Source organism: Ambystoma mexicanum, chromosome 7q (assembly GCF_040938575.1).
Source record: "Ambystoma mexicanum isolate Mex_15411 chromosome 7q, UKY_AmexF1_1, whole genome shotgun sequence".
In the NCBI taxonomy this organism is placed as follows: Eukaryota; Metazoa; Chordata; class Amphibia; order Caudata; family Ambystomatidae; genus Ambystoma; species Ambystoma mexicanum.
The window spans coordinates 170,324,123-170,341,164 of record NC_090941.1 but is presented as its reverse complement, the minus strand read 5'-3'; the positions used below and the strand labels follow the sequence as shown (position 1 = coordinate 170,341,164).

At 44.4% G+C, this 17,042-nt stretch overlaps 1 protein-coding gene across 9 annotated transcripts in view; it reads right to left on the bottom strand.

The window, feature by feature from the left end:
* DOCK9 (dedicator of cytokinesis 9) overlaps nt 1–17,042 on the bottom strand; it is a 2,709,375-nt gene that overhangs the window by 1,143,205 nt on the left and 1,549,128 nt on the right. For all 9 annotated transcript variants that reach the window (XM_069639825.1, XM_069639823.1, XM_069639827.1 and 6 more), the window contains exon 24: nt 2,580–2,695. In XM_069639825.1, the coding sequence (XP_069495926.1) occupies nt 2,580–2,695 (116 nt within the window). The remainder of the gene's footprint in view (nt 1–2,579; nt 2,696–17,042) is intronic.

The window sequence follows — 17,042 nt, the reverse complement described above, 5'->3', positions numbered from 1 at the left end:
CATTTATGAAATATTAACTATCTACGTCTGCAAGGGTTGTGTTCGATTCTGGTTTCATTCTTTTATGCTCCTGCAATGCACGGGACTCCTGGTACCTCTCAGTATGCTACCCTGCTGAATTACAGAATCATACTCCAGTCCATATTAGTTTCAGTCTTTGCAGCATTAACGTCCCAAAACCAGGCAAAGATCATGGTCTGGTGTTTTGGAATCTTATACAATTTCAGATGGGTCAACTGCCAGTTTCTTTCATCTGTGAGCAGCATGTCTTTAGAAGCCCTTTGGTTTGACAGGCCAGGGGTCAGGCAACTGCCATTCCTCCCAGACATTTCTCCCTCTGAACAGATTTTGACCAAGCTAGTCTGCCTGTCCTACATTGCTTCCAGAATAGGAGAACCAGCCGCACTCCCCTCCAGCCTGAGGCACAATTTAAAAATCCTTTGTTTTCCAGTCTGAAGCATTGGTTTGCACGTGTTGTACTGAACTTGAAGCATTGGCTTGCAAACTACTTGTTCCCAGCTTGAAGCTTCCTTGCAGATTTCTAATAAGGTACTAATCGTGATGTGTTCCCCAGTCTCCCATGCAGCACCATTGTTATGTTTCTAGTTTTTAGCCACTGTAAAATAATGTTCTGTTCCCTGTGATATTAAGAATGCCCAAGCTTCCAATGTCCGGGTATTGCGATAGCATTTAGCTTTTTCTCAACTGTTAGTGCCATTTCATGTATCTGTGTTTGTGTCAATGTATAGTACAAGGTTACCCCTTTCATTAGTGTGAAATCCATAGTGGAAGATGGCTCTGATGTCTAAACTGGTTTCCCTCTTGTTCTTTTCATTCCTTCTCTGCCTGTGCAGCCTTGTGGCCTACATTTCCAGCTCCCCAAATAAGGTACCATTGTCCCAGTCAGTGACTCCAAGATCCACTCACGGTTTTCCTTAGAATTCTGTCAAAGAATCTCTTTCAGCTTTTCCGTGCTTAATAACATTTTCAATCTATGTTTTCTTGGGATTTGGGGCATGGGATGTTTCCATGCACTACCTATCATTTACCAAAGGTGCAAGCGAGTAGGTGCTTTATAGTGCGCCCACACACGCACACACTCCCCCTTCCACCTCCGGATTGCCTTCCCCCACTAAGAGCAACTGCTGCAATATGATTTTGTGATCGCTCTGCAAATTTGTCACATTCATGCAGCAAACAAACTATCATTGTTTCATGGTGGTTTATTTCACTTGCTCTTCATCACTGCCCCTTTCAGTTGATCCATCATCTTTGGCATATTCCGTGGGTAAGTGTCTGATGGTCCCCTTTTCATCTGTTTTTTACACTGCATGTTCCAGCCAGCTCGAGTGACGAGCACAAATCTGGTTCTTATCTCAGTCCATTGCATATGTATTGACCAGTCTTGCTACACCAGCCCACACACTGTCTTACTACTCTGCCAGTAGAGACCTTAGTCTGTTATTTGCTAAACTAGGAATCATCCCAAGTTGCTTTGCTAAAGCACCGTGTGGGGACTCTCTGACCCAGTTTTGCACTGTGGATCCTGACAATTACCCAGTGCAGAATTTCTACAAACTATTTTTTCCATGTGAGCTAAAGACTTAAGAGGCGGAGGAAAGAGGAGGGAGAGAGGGGAAGATAAGGCGAGACAGTGGATGAGGGGGAAAGGCGAAAGAGGGACAGGAGAAAGGGGAGAAAGTGGACAGGGAGAGAAGAGAGAAGACAGTGGAGATATTGAGAGCAAGGGAAGACCGGGAGATGGAGAGAGAAGAGGAGAGGAGAGCACAATTAGCTTACACAGAAATATCCCAATGAGAGCAGCGCCACTTGGGACTGGGGTTGACTGTTTTTGCTGCAGCGCACCAAGTTAGCGTTAGTAGGCTTGTGGTAGAACTTGTAGGAAAAGCCCCTCGTACTTGTAGACTTGGACATTCAGGGATTTACCCTCCTGCACAGATTTTCACTGTTGAACCAGGCAGGCAATGAAACGCAGGCCATGGTTTTTGGTGGCACGGGAGCTGTAGGAAACAGTGACGGGATGGCAAACTCAGGAATAAGATCAGCAGGTAGGGGTGCTGTGAGTGTCTGGTGGTGAGTGGGTTGGAGATTAGTTGTAGTGGGGAGGTGGAGTGTTGGGAACAGGGTATGGCGCAGTGCCCACATTGAAAGAGAAAAACAGGAGGGTCTTGGGAATACAGACAAGAGAAAAAACAGGGGAATGTTGATGGAGTCCCCATTCAGAGAAAGAACCAAAGAGTTGAATGCATAAATCTGATGAGTTGTGCGTGGCTCTAGACGCAGGGGGTGGCGCCAGTGGGTAGAATTTGACAGGTGTAGTTTCAGTAGTAGGGGAGTTCAGTGAGGGATGATTCCTAGGAAGCATATGGATCCAACATTCATGTTGAAAGAACCAATGTCTACAGAACTATGGTTTGTGTTAAAAGCTAAATGAACACTATTGGAATTCAACAGTCCAATGTACCTCAATAAATAAGCAGTGCTGTCATCCATATGATTATTAAATCTATGCATCAACACCAAAGTACAATAGTAAGTATGCATTTAACTAAACGTACCTTGTTACATTGACAGCAATTTCCTCTTGAGTAGCTCTAGTGAGAACGCGAAACATCTGATTTAAGATGGTAGGCAGGAAAGCAATCATCACATGTCCTTCCATGGCATGAAGAGACTGAGGAAAAAAATGAGCGTCAGAGACCATACAATAAAATGCTCACTGCAGCATTGCTTTTAAAATAGTTCTGCACAGCTCCAAATACAAATATGCAAATATGTATCGACACAAAACACAAGAAGCTGGTCAACTTTGAAATGTAAAACATGTATGCAAATGAAACATGCTTGATTGGGACAAAGGCCATTATAGTCATTTGACCTTAAAAAATAAAAAAAAAAAATTAAAATAAAAAAAGAATAGCCCATCAATGTCTGAGAAAATAATTCTCCAGTTACTACAGCTGAATTTAATTTGAAAGATTACCAACTATTTGAGTTAACAAATAGAAACAATCTTACATTTGGGAAGGCGTAATTTATTTTTAGCATTTGGCTGAATAATATTCAAATGGATCAAAACGAACTTTTTTTGTTTCTGTCTCCTTCTCCCTCAGTGTTTCCCTTTGCTCATTTTTTGGGATACTCACATTTTTATATTTTTCATTATTGTGAAATTTTAATATACTTTGAATACACATTCTTATTTGTGCAAAACTATGTCCATATATGAATCAACCATTCCACGAATGTGATCATTTGTAATATCTAATTTGTGTGGACCCTACACAAATAATACCCTTGAAAAAGACCATCTAGGTTAAAAAAACGTGTTAGCTAGACTAGGTGAAACATAATTGCTACCTGCACATAGTCGTTTGAAGTTTGCTGTTTTTTCTGCAATAACCCATGTGTCTTAATATGGATTCTGACCAAAAGGAAGATTAGGCAAAGATTTGAATAAATGAATAATTGTTAACTTAGCACAGCGAGTAGAGAGCTCGCTTTGACTTCTATGCAGAGCCTGCTGACGCAGGTTCGAATCCCGGCAGGGCCAAACTCAGCCTTTCATCCTTCTGAGGTCGATAAATGAGCACCACACACCGTGGGTAATAATAAGCAGCGCTCAGATGCCTGAGGGTTCGTAGTGCTATATAAAAGCTAAATTATTATTATTAACTTGCATGGATTTGGTTAAAGGTTATGTTTTGCAAATTTGACTAAATGGAATGAATAATAAGGAATTCTCATTTGTAGTCATACCAGATAATCGGTGTAATAGATTTTGAAACTATATCAACAGGCTATCTATCCTTTACATAAAACTGCCAACAATTGTATTTTAAAGACTCTAAATTAATAATAAAAGATTACTCAAGTTACTTAACATTGATTTATGTATCATAAATTGAATGACTGAGCATAGGAAACTCCATTATTTAAAAGATTACCAAGCACAATTAGCTAATATGGTGTGCCCTGAACAAATGGCCTCTTATTTTGTGGTTAACATGTTCAGAGGTGGGTAAACAAACTAATTACGTGTACAATGCAGAGGACGGCTCAAAGGTTCCTTTTTCATTTTATTTTATTGGTTTTAAAAACAAAACTTTACACAAACACTTGAAAAAAGAGGAAAAAAGAACCAAATACACAATCATAGCTGCAATTAAAATTGCTAGTCTGCTAAATAACCCATGATTTATTAAATATCTAGTACAAAACAAAAAAATCATCAGTTAATAATTATCAATTAAATTCAACAAGGAGGGCTATTGCAGGGTGGACAGGTCCTCTCACTCATGTCTAGGACAATCCTGCCTTTCAACCGGGATGCGAGAAGGCGAGATTTGGAGCCTGGGTTACGGAGGAGTTGGAGACCCTTCAGCACTTGTTCAAGGATCGCAGTCCACTGACCTTTGCTGAGCTTAAACAAGTATTCGCCCTGAGCGAAGCGGTTTCGCTACGCACTATTGCAGCACTGGGCCTCTCAACCTCTAGTTACAGGTGGAAGGACTAGGTCTCTGTGACCCCTTGAGCAAACAGTCCAGGCTGGGACAAGTAATTATATTATTATACTGCATGGGCGTCCCTTCCAAGGGACAGGAGCCGGAACCTTTTTCACCAGAAGAAACCTTCTTCCCCTTTAATTTTAGAGGCACGCGGGGGTGCAGCCCTAGAAGCATGCACTACCCTGACTCCGCCCTCCGGCGCCACACCTCAGTCCCCATAGACGTCTCGACAATAGATTAACATTGCTTAATGACACCTGTTTTATTATGGGGGAGGTATGTGGGGGAGGCTGGTGGGACGTATGGAGGAAAGGGGACTAACGAACGGAGAGTATGTTAGTCACTACAGTGAGTAACTTATAATTACTCTTACGTCCCGTCCCCTTTCCTCCATACTGCATAGGTGATTACAATTGAGTGTAGCCCCAGGGTGGAGAGGAGACCCTCCTTAAACAAACAGGTTTCTAAGATCTGCCTGTCCGAAAGCCGCATCTGATCTAGAACCGGCATCCAAACAGTAGTGCTTGCAGAAAGCTGAAGGGGTGGCCCCTGTAGCCGCCTTGCTTATGACTTGCCAGGGGACATGCCGCTGGAAACCAATGGCCGTTGCCTTGGCTCTGACCGTATGGGCGTGCCTATTGGCCGGCAGTGGCTTGTGCTGTCCCTCGTAAGCTTCTTTGATGGGTGAGACCATCCAACGGGTTATGGAGGCCTTAGAGGCCCGATACCCCGGTCTTGATCCGGCGAAGGTGAAAAAAAGTGCATCCGACTTGCGGAAGCCCTTGGCCCTGTCCAAGTAGAATTTCAGGGCATGCTTGACATCAAGGCAGTGCAGTATTTGTGCCTCGTCTTTGGGCTCGGCAAAAAACTTAGGTAGCACTATTTCTTCGTTCATATGGAATGCGGAAGGCACCATGGGCAAGAATGCTGGGTGTATCTGCAGGACTACTTTATCCCTGCAAAACGTGGTATATGCCTCAGAGGCAACCAACTGCAGGATTTCGCTGATTCTGCGAGCCGAGATGAGGCTGTCTTAATGCTGACCAGCCTGATGTCCGCGGACGACATTGGTTCAAATGGTTTGTGCGCCAGGGCACCCAGAACTATGTTGAGGTCCCACACGGGGTGTAGTCTCTTGATGGGCGGGTAGAGTCTGGCGAGTCCTGTCAAATGTTTCCTGACAATCGGGTTGGACGAGGAAAAAATCTCCTCCTCCGAGTCTCTGTAAGCACCAATGGCTGCCAAGTAAGTGTTGCAAGTGTCCACCTGCACAACTGAGTGGGCGAGGTGCGCCGAGAAGGAGAGCACGTCGTCCAAGGTACATGAAAGGGGGTTGATAACCTTGGAGTCTGCCCAGTGGCAGAACCTGGTCCACTTGCTTTTATACTGGGCCCTGGTACACTTGCTCCTGGCACCCTGTATGATCTCTAGGTTGGCCTGGGAAAGGCTGAGGTGACCTAGCGTGACCTGTTCAGGAACCATGCTGTGAGGGCTAGTTTCTGTGGCGGGGGGTGGATGACCTTGACCCCCATCTGCGCCAGAAGATGCGTCGAGGCCGTAGGGAGGCGAATGGGTGGCCTGACCAGGAGGCTGAACAGCTCCGAGAACCATGGCCTGGCCGGCCACCACAGTGATATTAGAATGATGCTGAGGTGGCGAGATTCCTTGATCTTGCATATCAACCTTTGTATCAGTGGTGTGGGTGGGAAGGCGTATGCCGTCATTCCGTCCCACTGAATCTGAAATGCATCGCGCAGGGAGCCAGGGCCCTGTCCCTGCAAGGAAGAGAACAGTTGGCACTTCCTGTTGTCCCAGGAGGCAAAGAGGTCCACCTGGGGGTGTCCCCATTTGAAGATGATTCCCTGCAGTATTATGTTGTTCAACTGCCACTCGTAGTTGGGTTGTCCGCACCTAATCTGCCGAGCCTGTCTTTCTCCAGTTTGGAATGCCCAGGCAGGTGGACCACCATGAGGTAGAGGTTGTTCTCCAGAGCCCATTCCCACATGCTGACAGTGAGCCTGCACAGTGGGGTGTGGGGTGGATCTCATACCTCCCTGCTTGTTGACATAGTACATGCTGGTCGAGTTGTCTGTCTGAATGAGGACGACCTTGCCCTCGATAACCGGAAGGAAGGCTCTGAGCGCGAGCCAGATCGCCTTCAGTTCCAGCCAATTGATGAGGTACTCCTGCTCCTGTCGGGTCCAGATGCCATGGACGTAGTGGTTATCCAGGGTGGCCCCCCCAACCCTCGAGAGAGGAGTCTGTGGTGATGGTGACCTGCGGGGTAGGTTGCCGGAAAGGCTTGCCCAGCCAAAGCTTGCAGTCCCTGGACCAACGTGTGAGGTCCGGGTGAAGTGATGGAGGAAAGTTGATCATCTCTGACTGCGAGCTTCGATCCTGGTTCCAAGAGGCTGCAAAGTGCAGCTGTATCCTCCTCATCCTGAGTCTTGTGTGGGGGACGCAAGAGGACTGTTGCCATGAGACCCAGTAGGTGTTGGTACCACCAGGCCGAGGTCACTTCTCTGCTGAGGAAGAGCGCAGTGGCCCTCTTGAGGGCCGTGATCTTGTCCTCCAAGGGAAAAACTCTCTTGGAGCACTTGTCCCAAATGAGATCCAAGAAGGTCAGTCTCTGCGTGGGCTGCAGCTGCGACTTCTTGACGTTGAATGAAAAACCCAGTTTGTGCAGTTTGTTCATAAGAGACGTGTAGGTACGCGTCCTTCAGATCCAGGGAGCACATCCAGTCTCCATTGCACAATGTCTCTGCTATCAAAGCTGGCGTAACCACCTTGAATTTTTGTAGAGGTAGGGAGAGGTTGAGGGTGGAAAGGTCCAGCACAACTATCAGGCCCACCTGGTGGTTCTTCTGAATGGCGAAAATCCTGGAGGGAGAAATGGAAAAACCTCTTACTCCCCCCGGCCCTCTTTTTGTTGTTTGTGCCGATGTTGAGTCGGCGAGCGGTCAGGCTGCCTGGACCTCCGCTCTTGGAAGCTGCAGAACCCTCCGTATGTACGCCTCAGCGTGACGTCTGAGGACAGAGTACCTGAATGATAAAAAGACAAAAAAAACAGAAGAGAAGAAGTATCCGCGCGTGGAATTACATGGCCGAAGCCAACCCCAAGAGCGCTGGTGAATTCGGCCCGTTGAGGTGTGGCGCCAGAGGGCAGAGTCAGGGCAGCACATGCTCCCAATGATGCACCCCCGCGCGCCTCTATATTTAAAGGCAAAAGGTTTTTTCTGGTGAAAAAGGTTCCGTCTCCCGTCCCTTGGAAGGGACGCCCATGCAGTAGGGAGGAAAGGAGACAGGACGTAAGAGTAAACAAAGTATCACAGATATATAGACAACTGGATACGAGGGAAAGCATCACTCACTGCCTTACATGAGGAAATGGCAAGAGGATTTGGGAGTCTCAATAGACAATGAGGCGTGGCAGCGTATATGGGACCAGATGTATAGGTTTTCCCCATTGTGCTATGGACACAGAGAATACAAAGTTTATTATCGTTGGTATCTCACCCCGCAGAGACTGCATCACATGAAAGCCGAACATTCCTCCGACTGCTGGCGGTGGTGGGTTACCTTGTTCAAATGTTATGGGATTGTGGCAAGGCTGCTCTTTTTTGGAAGGAGGTATTGCCAAAATTAAAGAGATCATAGGGAACCAGCTGTCGATGGAACTGCGGGTGGTTTTGTTGGGGGATAAAAGGAATGGGATGTTCCTGATGATTCGGCATACAGCATTGCTAGTAGGTCATATGCTGCTGGCGGCTAGAATGGCCACTGCCCGGAACTGGAGGAATACGGAGGGTCCTATACTCCAAACGTGGTTGTTGAAGATTTGGGATAATCTTGTGTCTGAAAAGATCACAGCTTTATGTGAAGGGAGATACATGAAATGTGTGCCTATATGGAAGCCATTTATGGACTATGTGGAGAAGTATCCGGCGGCAAAGCCCCTGCTTCTCAGACATTTCTCACTACTGTAACTCTGTTTTTCATATATCGAGGGCCGATTCGGAGAGATTTACTTTGATCTGTGCCTTTGAACTAATGCTGTCTAGCGCTCACAATCTGCTAAATAAAAAAATAATTCTACAATGATGAAAATAAGACAGTCGCAATTAAAAGCGAAGTGGAGCTTTTCAACAAATACCGTTGGGCAAATTTAAAAGCTGTTCAGTTGTGCTACACCAAGAACAAATTTAGAGAAAAACTTCATTCTGGCAGGTTGCAAGATGGGACAAGTTATAAATATATGTTTCCGCGTCTGACTGACAAAATCTACATTTATTATCCACTGAAAGTTTTCTAATAAAAAGTATTTATTTTGTGTAAAGTAGGTACAGCGTGAATCGAAGGAAGGTTCAGAGTATACAACCAGCTGGAGATCTAGTAATATAAGGAGGAACACACCCCAGTCGTTTATTCTCAAGAATCAAGTTGTAACCATCGGTGTTAGTACAAGTAGCTCTTTAGTTACACTCCATTGCTCAAGTACATTCTCGTATTTAGGTTTAAAATTAGTAAAACAGCCGGATTGGAGTTTATTCATCTCAAAGCGACGAAACTCATATAAAGTATGTTCGGGCCTGTAAGAATTGTCATATATATAAGGAAAGCGCTTTCCAATTGAGATACATCTTCATGGATAAAAGGCCCAATACGTACCTAATCAAAATAACCAGCGTGTAATTTGGTAAATTGAAAGCCTTTCCTAAGATTTCTGAAACGGAACAGGTCTCAAGGCCATATAAAATTGCTGATGAAACCTGAAGCTTGTAAAAGTTAATAAAGGGAAGAAACATAAAGCGGCACGTTTTGCAGGCAATATATTTCATTTAAATACCAAATTGTGTACCCCTTTCAAACAATTTGTCTCGTACAGCCCTTCGTAGTGATACCATTGTTAGGATTAATCCCAGATATCTAATGTTCTGGACAACCATAAGCTTAGAAACTCCCAATTTCCAAGTGTAATAAGGGGCCAGAGGCATAAAACCCCTAAAACGGAGTATTGTTGTTTTCTGAGGATTAGCTTTCAACATATTCGCCTTGGTGTAAACAGAGAAAGCCACCAATAAACAATGGATTGCTAAGCGACTAGGAACAACACCGAAACATTTCCACCTTTCCAGTTATTAACTGCCGCCAACATTTCTTCAGTGTCTCGTTGAGCCATTAGATATTTATGCACTTTTATCCAGTTTTCGTAAGCTTGTTTCAATTTTTTTTACACATGTCTCAATCTGGATGGATTGTAGCCAGTTGTTCTGTGCTTACCTAATATCCTGCCTTAGATTTTTTTTCACTTTTAGGCCATATCCAGATACACATGGGGATGAGAAGATCACATCCCCTTCTGTCTGACAGTACTGACACTCTTTACCATATTAATAATACAAGTTGTAAATACATTGTGGTTGAAGGTTGGCATTTTGTCCGGGAAGCTGGTAGCAAACCAAAATCGATTTAAAATAGGTGGCTTCCAACCAACCTGCTTTTTCCTATCTACTTCTAAATTCTTATAAGAGGACTGGGAGGAAGAACACAAAGACCAGCTGAAGCAGGCAGTCCGCATACAGTGGTGTCCATCACAGGTTTCTCTCACATTAAAGATAGCACAGACCTATACAATCGATCAATGAACATAAATCAGATCTGCGCCAAGTTGGTTTACCGGGTATGTCTCCTTGAACATGACCATTTAACATAAGAGTCCACTCGCCACATAATTCAGACCAGTGATTACCTTGCTCAATTTGCCACATTACATGCTCAGTGCCCTAATCTTTGCTTGAATCACAACATCTATCAACCGGAATACATACTGAGTTCCAGTCACCGGCAAGAATTATTTCTCCCTCGGGCACAGCAAGCTCTTATTTTCCCAATGAAACCCTTAAGATACCAATAACGTTTTGCGAGTGAGAAGTGTTCTAGTATATGTTCACTAATAAGCATAACACAGAGTGATTCCTATCCAGGAGGATGGCTTCTACAGCTAGAATACCTTTACACTCATTTGCAAAGCATTTACATTCAGAGCACAATTATCACAGCAATTAAAAGGCCACCAGATGGTCTCCCACCTTGTAGGTGGGTCCCACCTTGTAGGTGGGAGTGGCAGACTGCTGAAATATTGAAAAACCACCCCACAACAACTGTTTTCTGTACAGGTTTACTGTAGAAATAGAAGGGCATGCTGCACCATAGCCGTCACCAATTTTTTATTAGATGTTAATTTATCATACCCTCTAATGTTCCAAGACAGAAGAACAAATTACTTACCCCTAGTAATGTTCTTTTCACTGGATGTTCCTCCCACCTATTCCTCATTTTTGATATACTGCGATATTCTGCTTGCAGCTCGGAAAACATTTTCAGCAGAGGGCGCTGTGCGTCATAGTCGACCTCATGTCCCTCGAGAGCCTCCGTCCCCCTAGAGTATGACGTCGATGTTGGTATATATGGAACGTACTACGCCTGTTGCCTCAGTTCGTGTTTTTCCTCTCACCAGCACAGCAGTCTCGAAGATGAGAATACTTGAGCGTTAACAGAGAGGAAGGTGTAAACCACAGAAACTCCTTCTTGACAGTGGGAAAGGATGGGAGGGCGATGAGGAATATGTGGGAGGAACATGCAGTCGAAAGAACATTATCAGGAGTGAGTAATTTGTTCTTCAAATGGATTGTGTTCTCCCACGTATTCCTCATCTTTGATATTCTCCCATAGCAGTGTGCTGCAGGAGGAAGCAAAGAAGAGTTTTTATTCTTGCTTAATTTTGGTTTATGCTGTGTAACACAGCCTTTCCAAATCTGGATTCCTGGCCTGAAAGGGAATCTAAACAGTCATATTTCGCAAAAATGCATGCACAGAAGACCAGGTGGAATAGGCAGGGGGTGTGTTCCCATTGGACATAATTTGAAAAAAGATCACAGTAAACTCAGCATCAAAGGGTGCATGGAAGTCAATGAATCACATTATTTAAGTTATGAACGTGCATGAATTCTAGTAGACTAGGTTAGACCAGAAAGCAAACAATACATGGAAAATACAATGGTTTATATGAGATTTGTAAATGAATAAGTGAAAAACCAAAAACCATAGATATATACATAATGTGAAGGTTTAAAATACAATATAGAAACCTATATGCGAATGAAAACAATGAGAGTAAAGGGACAAAGTGACAAAAGGTAGTACATTAGTGAACTTATCATGAGTAAAGGGTGTACATACAAACAAAAGACGAAAACCAAAAACAGATATATTCCCAACGGAATATTCAAAACAAATGCATTACGGAACATAATGCTCGACCGTCCCTGACTTGAATTAATACATTCACAAGGGCATACGTCAGGTAGGTATAAATATAGCCTGAATCAAGTTAATAACAGTGTAGATCCACAATGGCCAATGTTCAGCGTCAAGGAGAATAAAATGTGATGGTTAGGGTCAATGCCGTCCGCCACAAAGAGGAAGTGTAATAATGGAGCAATCAAGAATGGAAGCGGATGGAATAGAAATAATGTGTTCCTCCCCAGACCTCACATACGGTTCATCCTAACGCACTCCTTTCAGTCTGCAACCCTAGCATGCCTTTCAGTTGCCTGCCGCCCATATTCAAGAAAATAACGTGACTTAAAAGCGGCAGCAATCCTTTAGGTCCGCTGTAACAATATTCCTTTCTTCGTGTTAGTTGCGGTTGACTGGACATATTTCCAGACACTCGCTGTCCTGCGCACCATTACATTACACGTATCTCCACTGAGCATCATAGGCTGCTGCAGAGCGGGTCCAGTAGTGGTTTTCGGTCCTGAAGAAGGCTGCTTGAAATCATCCAACCCGCCAGTGTCTTTCTTGATAATGCCTTGGTCAATTGCTCCATTATTACAAACCCTGACCGGAACAATAAAAGGAACCAGTGAGAAGATGTTGGTCAACCCTTTCAGAAATGGATTAATAAAGGAACCTTGAAGTAGGAACCTTGTTCCGGAAAGCGCTTGAAAATGGACAGCACCGCCAAATAGGCCTTGGCTGTAGCAACCTGTAGCCCCTGATGGGTTAAATGTAGTAGAAAAGAAAAACCAATGGTGTGTCACAAGTAAATTGATCAATTTCTTTATCTCCACAGCAGCTGCAAAATTTGTTCCAACAGCAGCGGTATAGATTTTGTTGCTGGCCTTTTGGCCGAAAGCAACACCTTCATGACATCTTCCAGAAGGTCCCAATCTTTGTACCTCAACCTCTCAAAATTGTGTGGGGATTGACGGTCCTGATCTCTGGATGAAGAATGTGACCCCCCCCTCCCTCTTGCGAGAGAAGGTCCTCTCTTTGAGGAAGATAAATTCGAGGGCAGATGGACATTTCCAGAAGTTCCGGGTACCACGTCCTCCTGGCCAAGTCCGGGGCAATCAGGATCATGGATTTCCGAAATTTTGTTAGCCTCCTGAGTACATGAGGAATGACAGGGACTGGCGGAAACACGTACAGACATGGAATCTCCCAGTCCACTAGGCACGCGTCCTCTAGAGCTCCTCTCGGGGGAAATTCCCGGGAGCAGAACTGTTCGCACTTCCCGTGGACACTGGTCACAAACCGATCCCCTTGTGGGGTTCCACTAAGGGTGAACATCTCTTGAAGGACTTCCTGAATTAACTCCCACTCGTGGGAGACTGTACTCTGCCTCCTAAGAGCGTCCGCTGCAGTGTTTTCTTCTCCGGCCAGATTAACTGCCCACAGGTGATTGAGTTAATGCATGGCCACTGTGTTGTCCTTTATTATCAGGACACTCCTTCCTCGTACAGAGGGCACACAGGCCATCAGCACTAGTACGATTGCCCTCAGCTCCAAAAGGTTGATCTGCAGTTTGGACTCCGACAGAGACCAGTGTCCGCTGATTGTTAGACTGTTGGTGTGACCTCCCCAACCTGATAGGGAGGCGTCTGTAACCACCGTAATCTCTGGCCATGGTTGCCAAAGGGTTGCCAAAAGGGTTCCCACTTCAACACATTCTCCTTGACAGACCACCACAGGAGATCCTGCGCGACCCTGTTCGGGATCCGTACGAGAGCCGTCATCCTGTTAGAGAACTGGGACCACTGAGTCCTGGGGGCCCACTCAAGAGACCTCATTCTGAGGCGGGCCTCTGGCACGAGAAAAATGCAGGATGCCATGAGACCGAACAACCTCAGAAAATCGAAGGCCAGAAGATTTGAGGCACTGAAATTTGTTTGCCATCTGCGCTATGTGGATAGCCCCCACCTCGGGTGGCGAAGCTTTCCCAGAGGAAAAGTCCAGGACTGCTTCAATGAATTGCAGCTTCTGGGAAGGTGTCATGTGGGACTTCTTGAAGTTGAAGGTAAAGCCCAGCTTGTGGAGAGAATAACAGGTGCTGTTCAGATGCTCCAGAGCCTGTTCGGGTGAACGGGCACTGATCACACAATTGTCCAGGTAGGGGTGCATGTGAATCCCCCCCCTCTGTAGATTTGCTGCCACCACCGCCATCAGCTTGGTGAAAACCCTCGGGCGGAGCTCAGATCGAATGGCAGTACCCGAAACGGATAGTGAGACCTACCAACAGTGAATTTCAGGTATTTTCTGTGCTTGAGATGAATTGGCACATGCAAATAAGCATCCTGAAGATCCAATGACACCACCCAATCCAGGAGCTCAAGGGCCTGGAGGATGTGCGAGAGAGTGACCATCTTGAACTTGTCCTTCCTGAGGAACTTGTTCAAGCATCTCAAATCCAAGATGGGTCACAACCCTCTGTTCTTTTTCGGGATCCGAAAATAAGGAGAGTACCTGCCTTGTTTTCCTTCTGCTACAGGTATCTGCTCGATTGCACCCTTCTCCAACAGTGTCTGAACTTCCTGTAGGATGAGCGGATCTGGTACTTTCAAGGACTGACCTCCTGGGGGACAGTCTGGTGGTCTCTTTAGAAAAGGGAGGCAGTAACCATAGGCAACTGTTTGTAGTGCCCAAGCATCTGTTGTAATACTTAGCCATGCTTTCAGATGCTGGGATAACCTGCCTCCCACCACTGTCGAATGATTCGAGTTTTCAAAGTGGTTTGTTGGTGCAGAAGGCAAGGCAGCAGACACTGCTGCAGCTCCTCTGCCTGTATGTCCTTGACCGCCTCGAGGTTGCCTTCTCTGTCTCCTCTGGTTAAACAGACCTCTTCCTCTGCTAACGGAGGAATAGTAACAAAATGAACGATTTTTCCATCCCCGAACAGAAGATTGAGCTGTTCGACATTGTTGTGGCTGCCCAATGGCCTGACTCGCTGCCTTAGACAACTGCAACTTTAAGACTTTCGTCTGCTTTAGATCCAAACAACTAAGACCCCTCAAACGGCATATCCAATAATCTGGATTGCACGTCAGAAGCAAACCCTGATTTACGAAGCCAGGCAAATCGTCTAAGAACTGAACCAGCAGCCATAGAAAGGTTAATTCAATCTGCAGTGTCTAGCCCTGACTGCAATGATTGGCATATAGCATCTTTACCATCCTGAATAATGTTCATAAAGTCATACCTTTCTTCACCATCCGGGATGTGTTCAGATGCCATGGCTTTCACCTGCCATAAAGTGTCGATGAACTTCGTTTTTTCAACAAGTTGCACTTGTTGCTTTCAGTGCCATACTCCCTGCGGAGTTAACTTTCATTTCCATGGCATCGAGCCTTTTATCCTCCCTGTCCGGAGGGACTGTGGCATAGGCTGCTCCAAGGCTTTGTGGACTCAGCTGGATCCACTAATGAGGGTCTGTATTTTTTAGTGAAATCCTTGTGAACCGCAGGGATGGTATCTGGATTTTTCGAATTCTCTAGAACTCTATTATTTTTTTTTGTTATTGTGAGCAGTAAACAAAATCTTGACTTTTCACACATTGAATTAAAAAGAAAAGCAAACAAAAAGACAGAAACAAAAACGGTTATACATACAACAGAGGGAAAAAATAAACAAAACATACCAACCATTATAAAATAAACTAAATAGATCATTTAGTTTCAATTAAATCCAAATCTCTTAAAAAGTTGACCACCTCAGCTGTAAGAAACTTTTCATTTCCAGATGAAAGTGTCACAAAAAGTCTTAGAGCCCAAAGCACGGGTATCATGCACAAACCTACGAAATTTGTGAAATCTCACGTTCCAAGTACCCATGCATCCTGAGCAAAGGTGCCCAATTGTTTGCCTCTCCATTTGATCACACTTGTGACAGATTCCGAGAGGTATTTTTCTTTATCTCTAGCATGTCAAAATTCCCGGGTATGTATTAAATTCAATTGGAATCTTAAAAATTGCATTCGATTTCTTGGATCTGATGATTTCTTCAAGTATGATGGCAAGATGGATCTGGGTTTATCTAGTCGTGTAAAACAAGACGAGAGCTTTGCACTTCTCATCTTATCAATATTTCGTATCCAGTCCATTCTTTTAAGATATTCTTTCAATTTCATGAGATTTTGCAGCAAAGTTTCAATATTCGTGTCAGCATTATGTAGTATGCTATCACATTTTGTTCTAAAAATATTCAAGAATCGATCTGAAGTCTGCATAGATCTGGCAATTTCCTCAGACAAAGAAGAAGGCAGGTCCAAAATTAGCCTATACATTGCAATCCATTTCTATTCTAAGTATGACAACAAAGCAATCAGGCCCAACTCTCTTATACTTGACATCGGAATACAGCAGGGAATTGCCAATGATTTTGGCTTCTATTCCCTCCCAATCGATATCAAAAGCCTGTAAAATATGTTCAATAACTAAGCATAATTGGCATCATCTTCCCAATATAGATTTTTATCATTGGAATAATAGAAAACTTGCAATTCTGTAGCCAAATTCTTTTCATTTGTGAGCCCAAATTTAAGGTATTTAAAACCAATATTCCCAATACATATTTTTTGTCGGAAAAGCACTGATCTTCGTACCCAAATGAGTGACTTCAGTGGCAATTGGGATAGGCTGAGAACCCAGATGCCACGTGAACGCTTTCAATTTTCTCAATGGATGTTTAAATATAACTAGGTTCGACTTTTTGAGATTAATTTTCAAATAATTTTGGAGGGCATATTCAGAGAAAGCATTTAAAATATGCTGTAAGCCAATCTGTGTGCTATCTAATATGACAATATCATCAGCATATGCAATACAATTGATTTCCGTATTGCCGACCTTCGGGCTGATCAAACCAATCTCCTTGAGGCAGGACAGCCAATCCGAAAGATACAAAAGAAAAGGGAGTGAGGCCAACAAACAGCCTTGCTGCACTCCTCTTTCTATGCCGACCGGCTGCGTAAGGGATCCTGAGGTAGTAAATCTAATTCTTAGGGATGAATTATGATGTAATTCTACTATATTTGCGAGTAGAATGGCCAGAACCCCCTAGCTTTGTAGTTTTCTCCCCAAGTGTTTTCCGATAATTGAATCGAAGGCTTGAGAGCGGCCTATCTAAACCCCGAATACAGGAATACCTCCTCTTATGGCGGTCCCCTTCCCA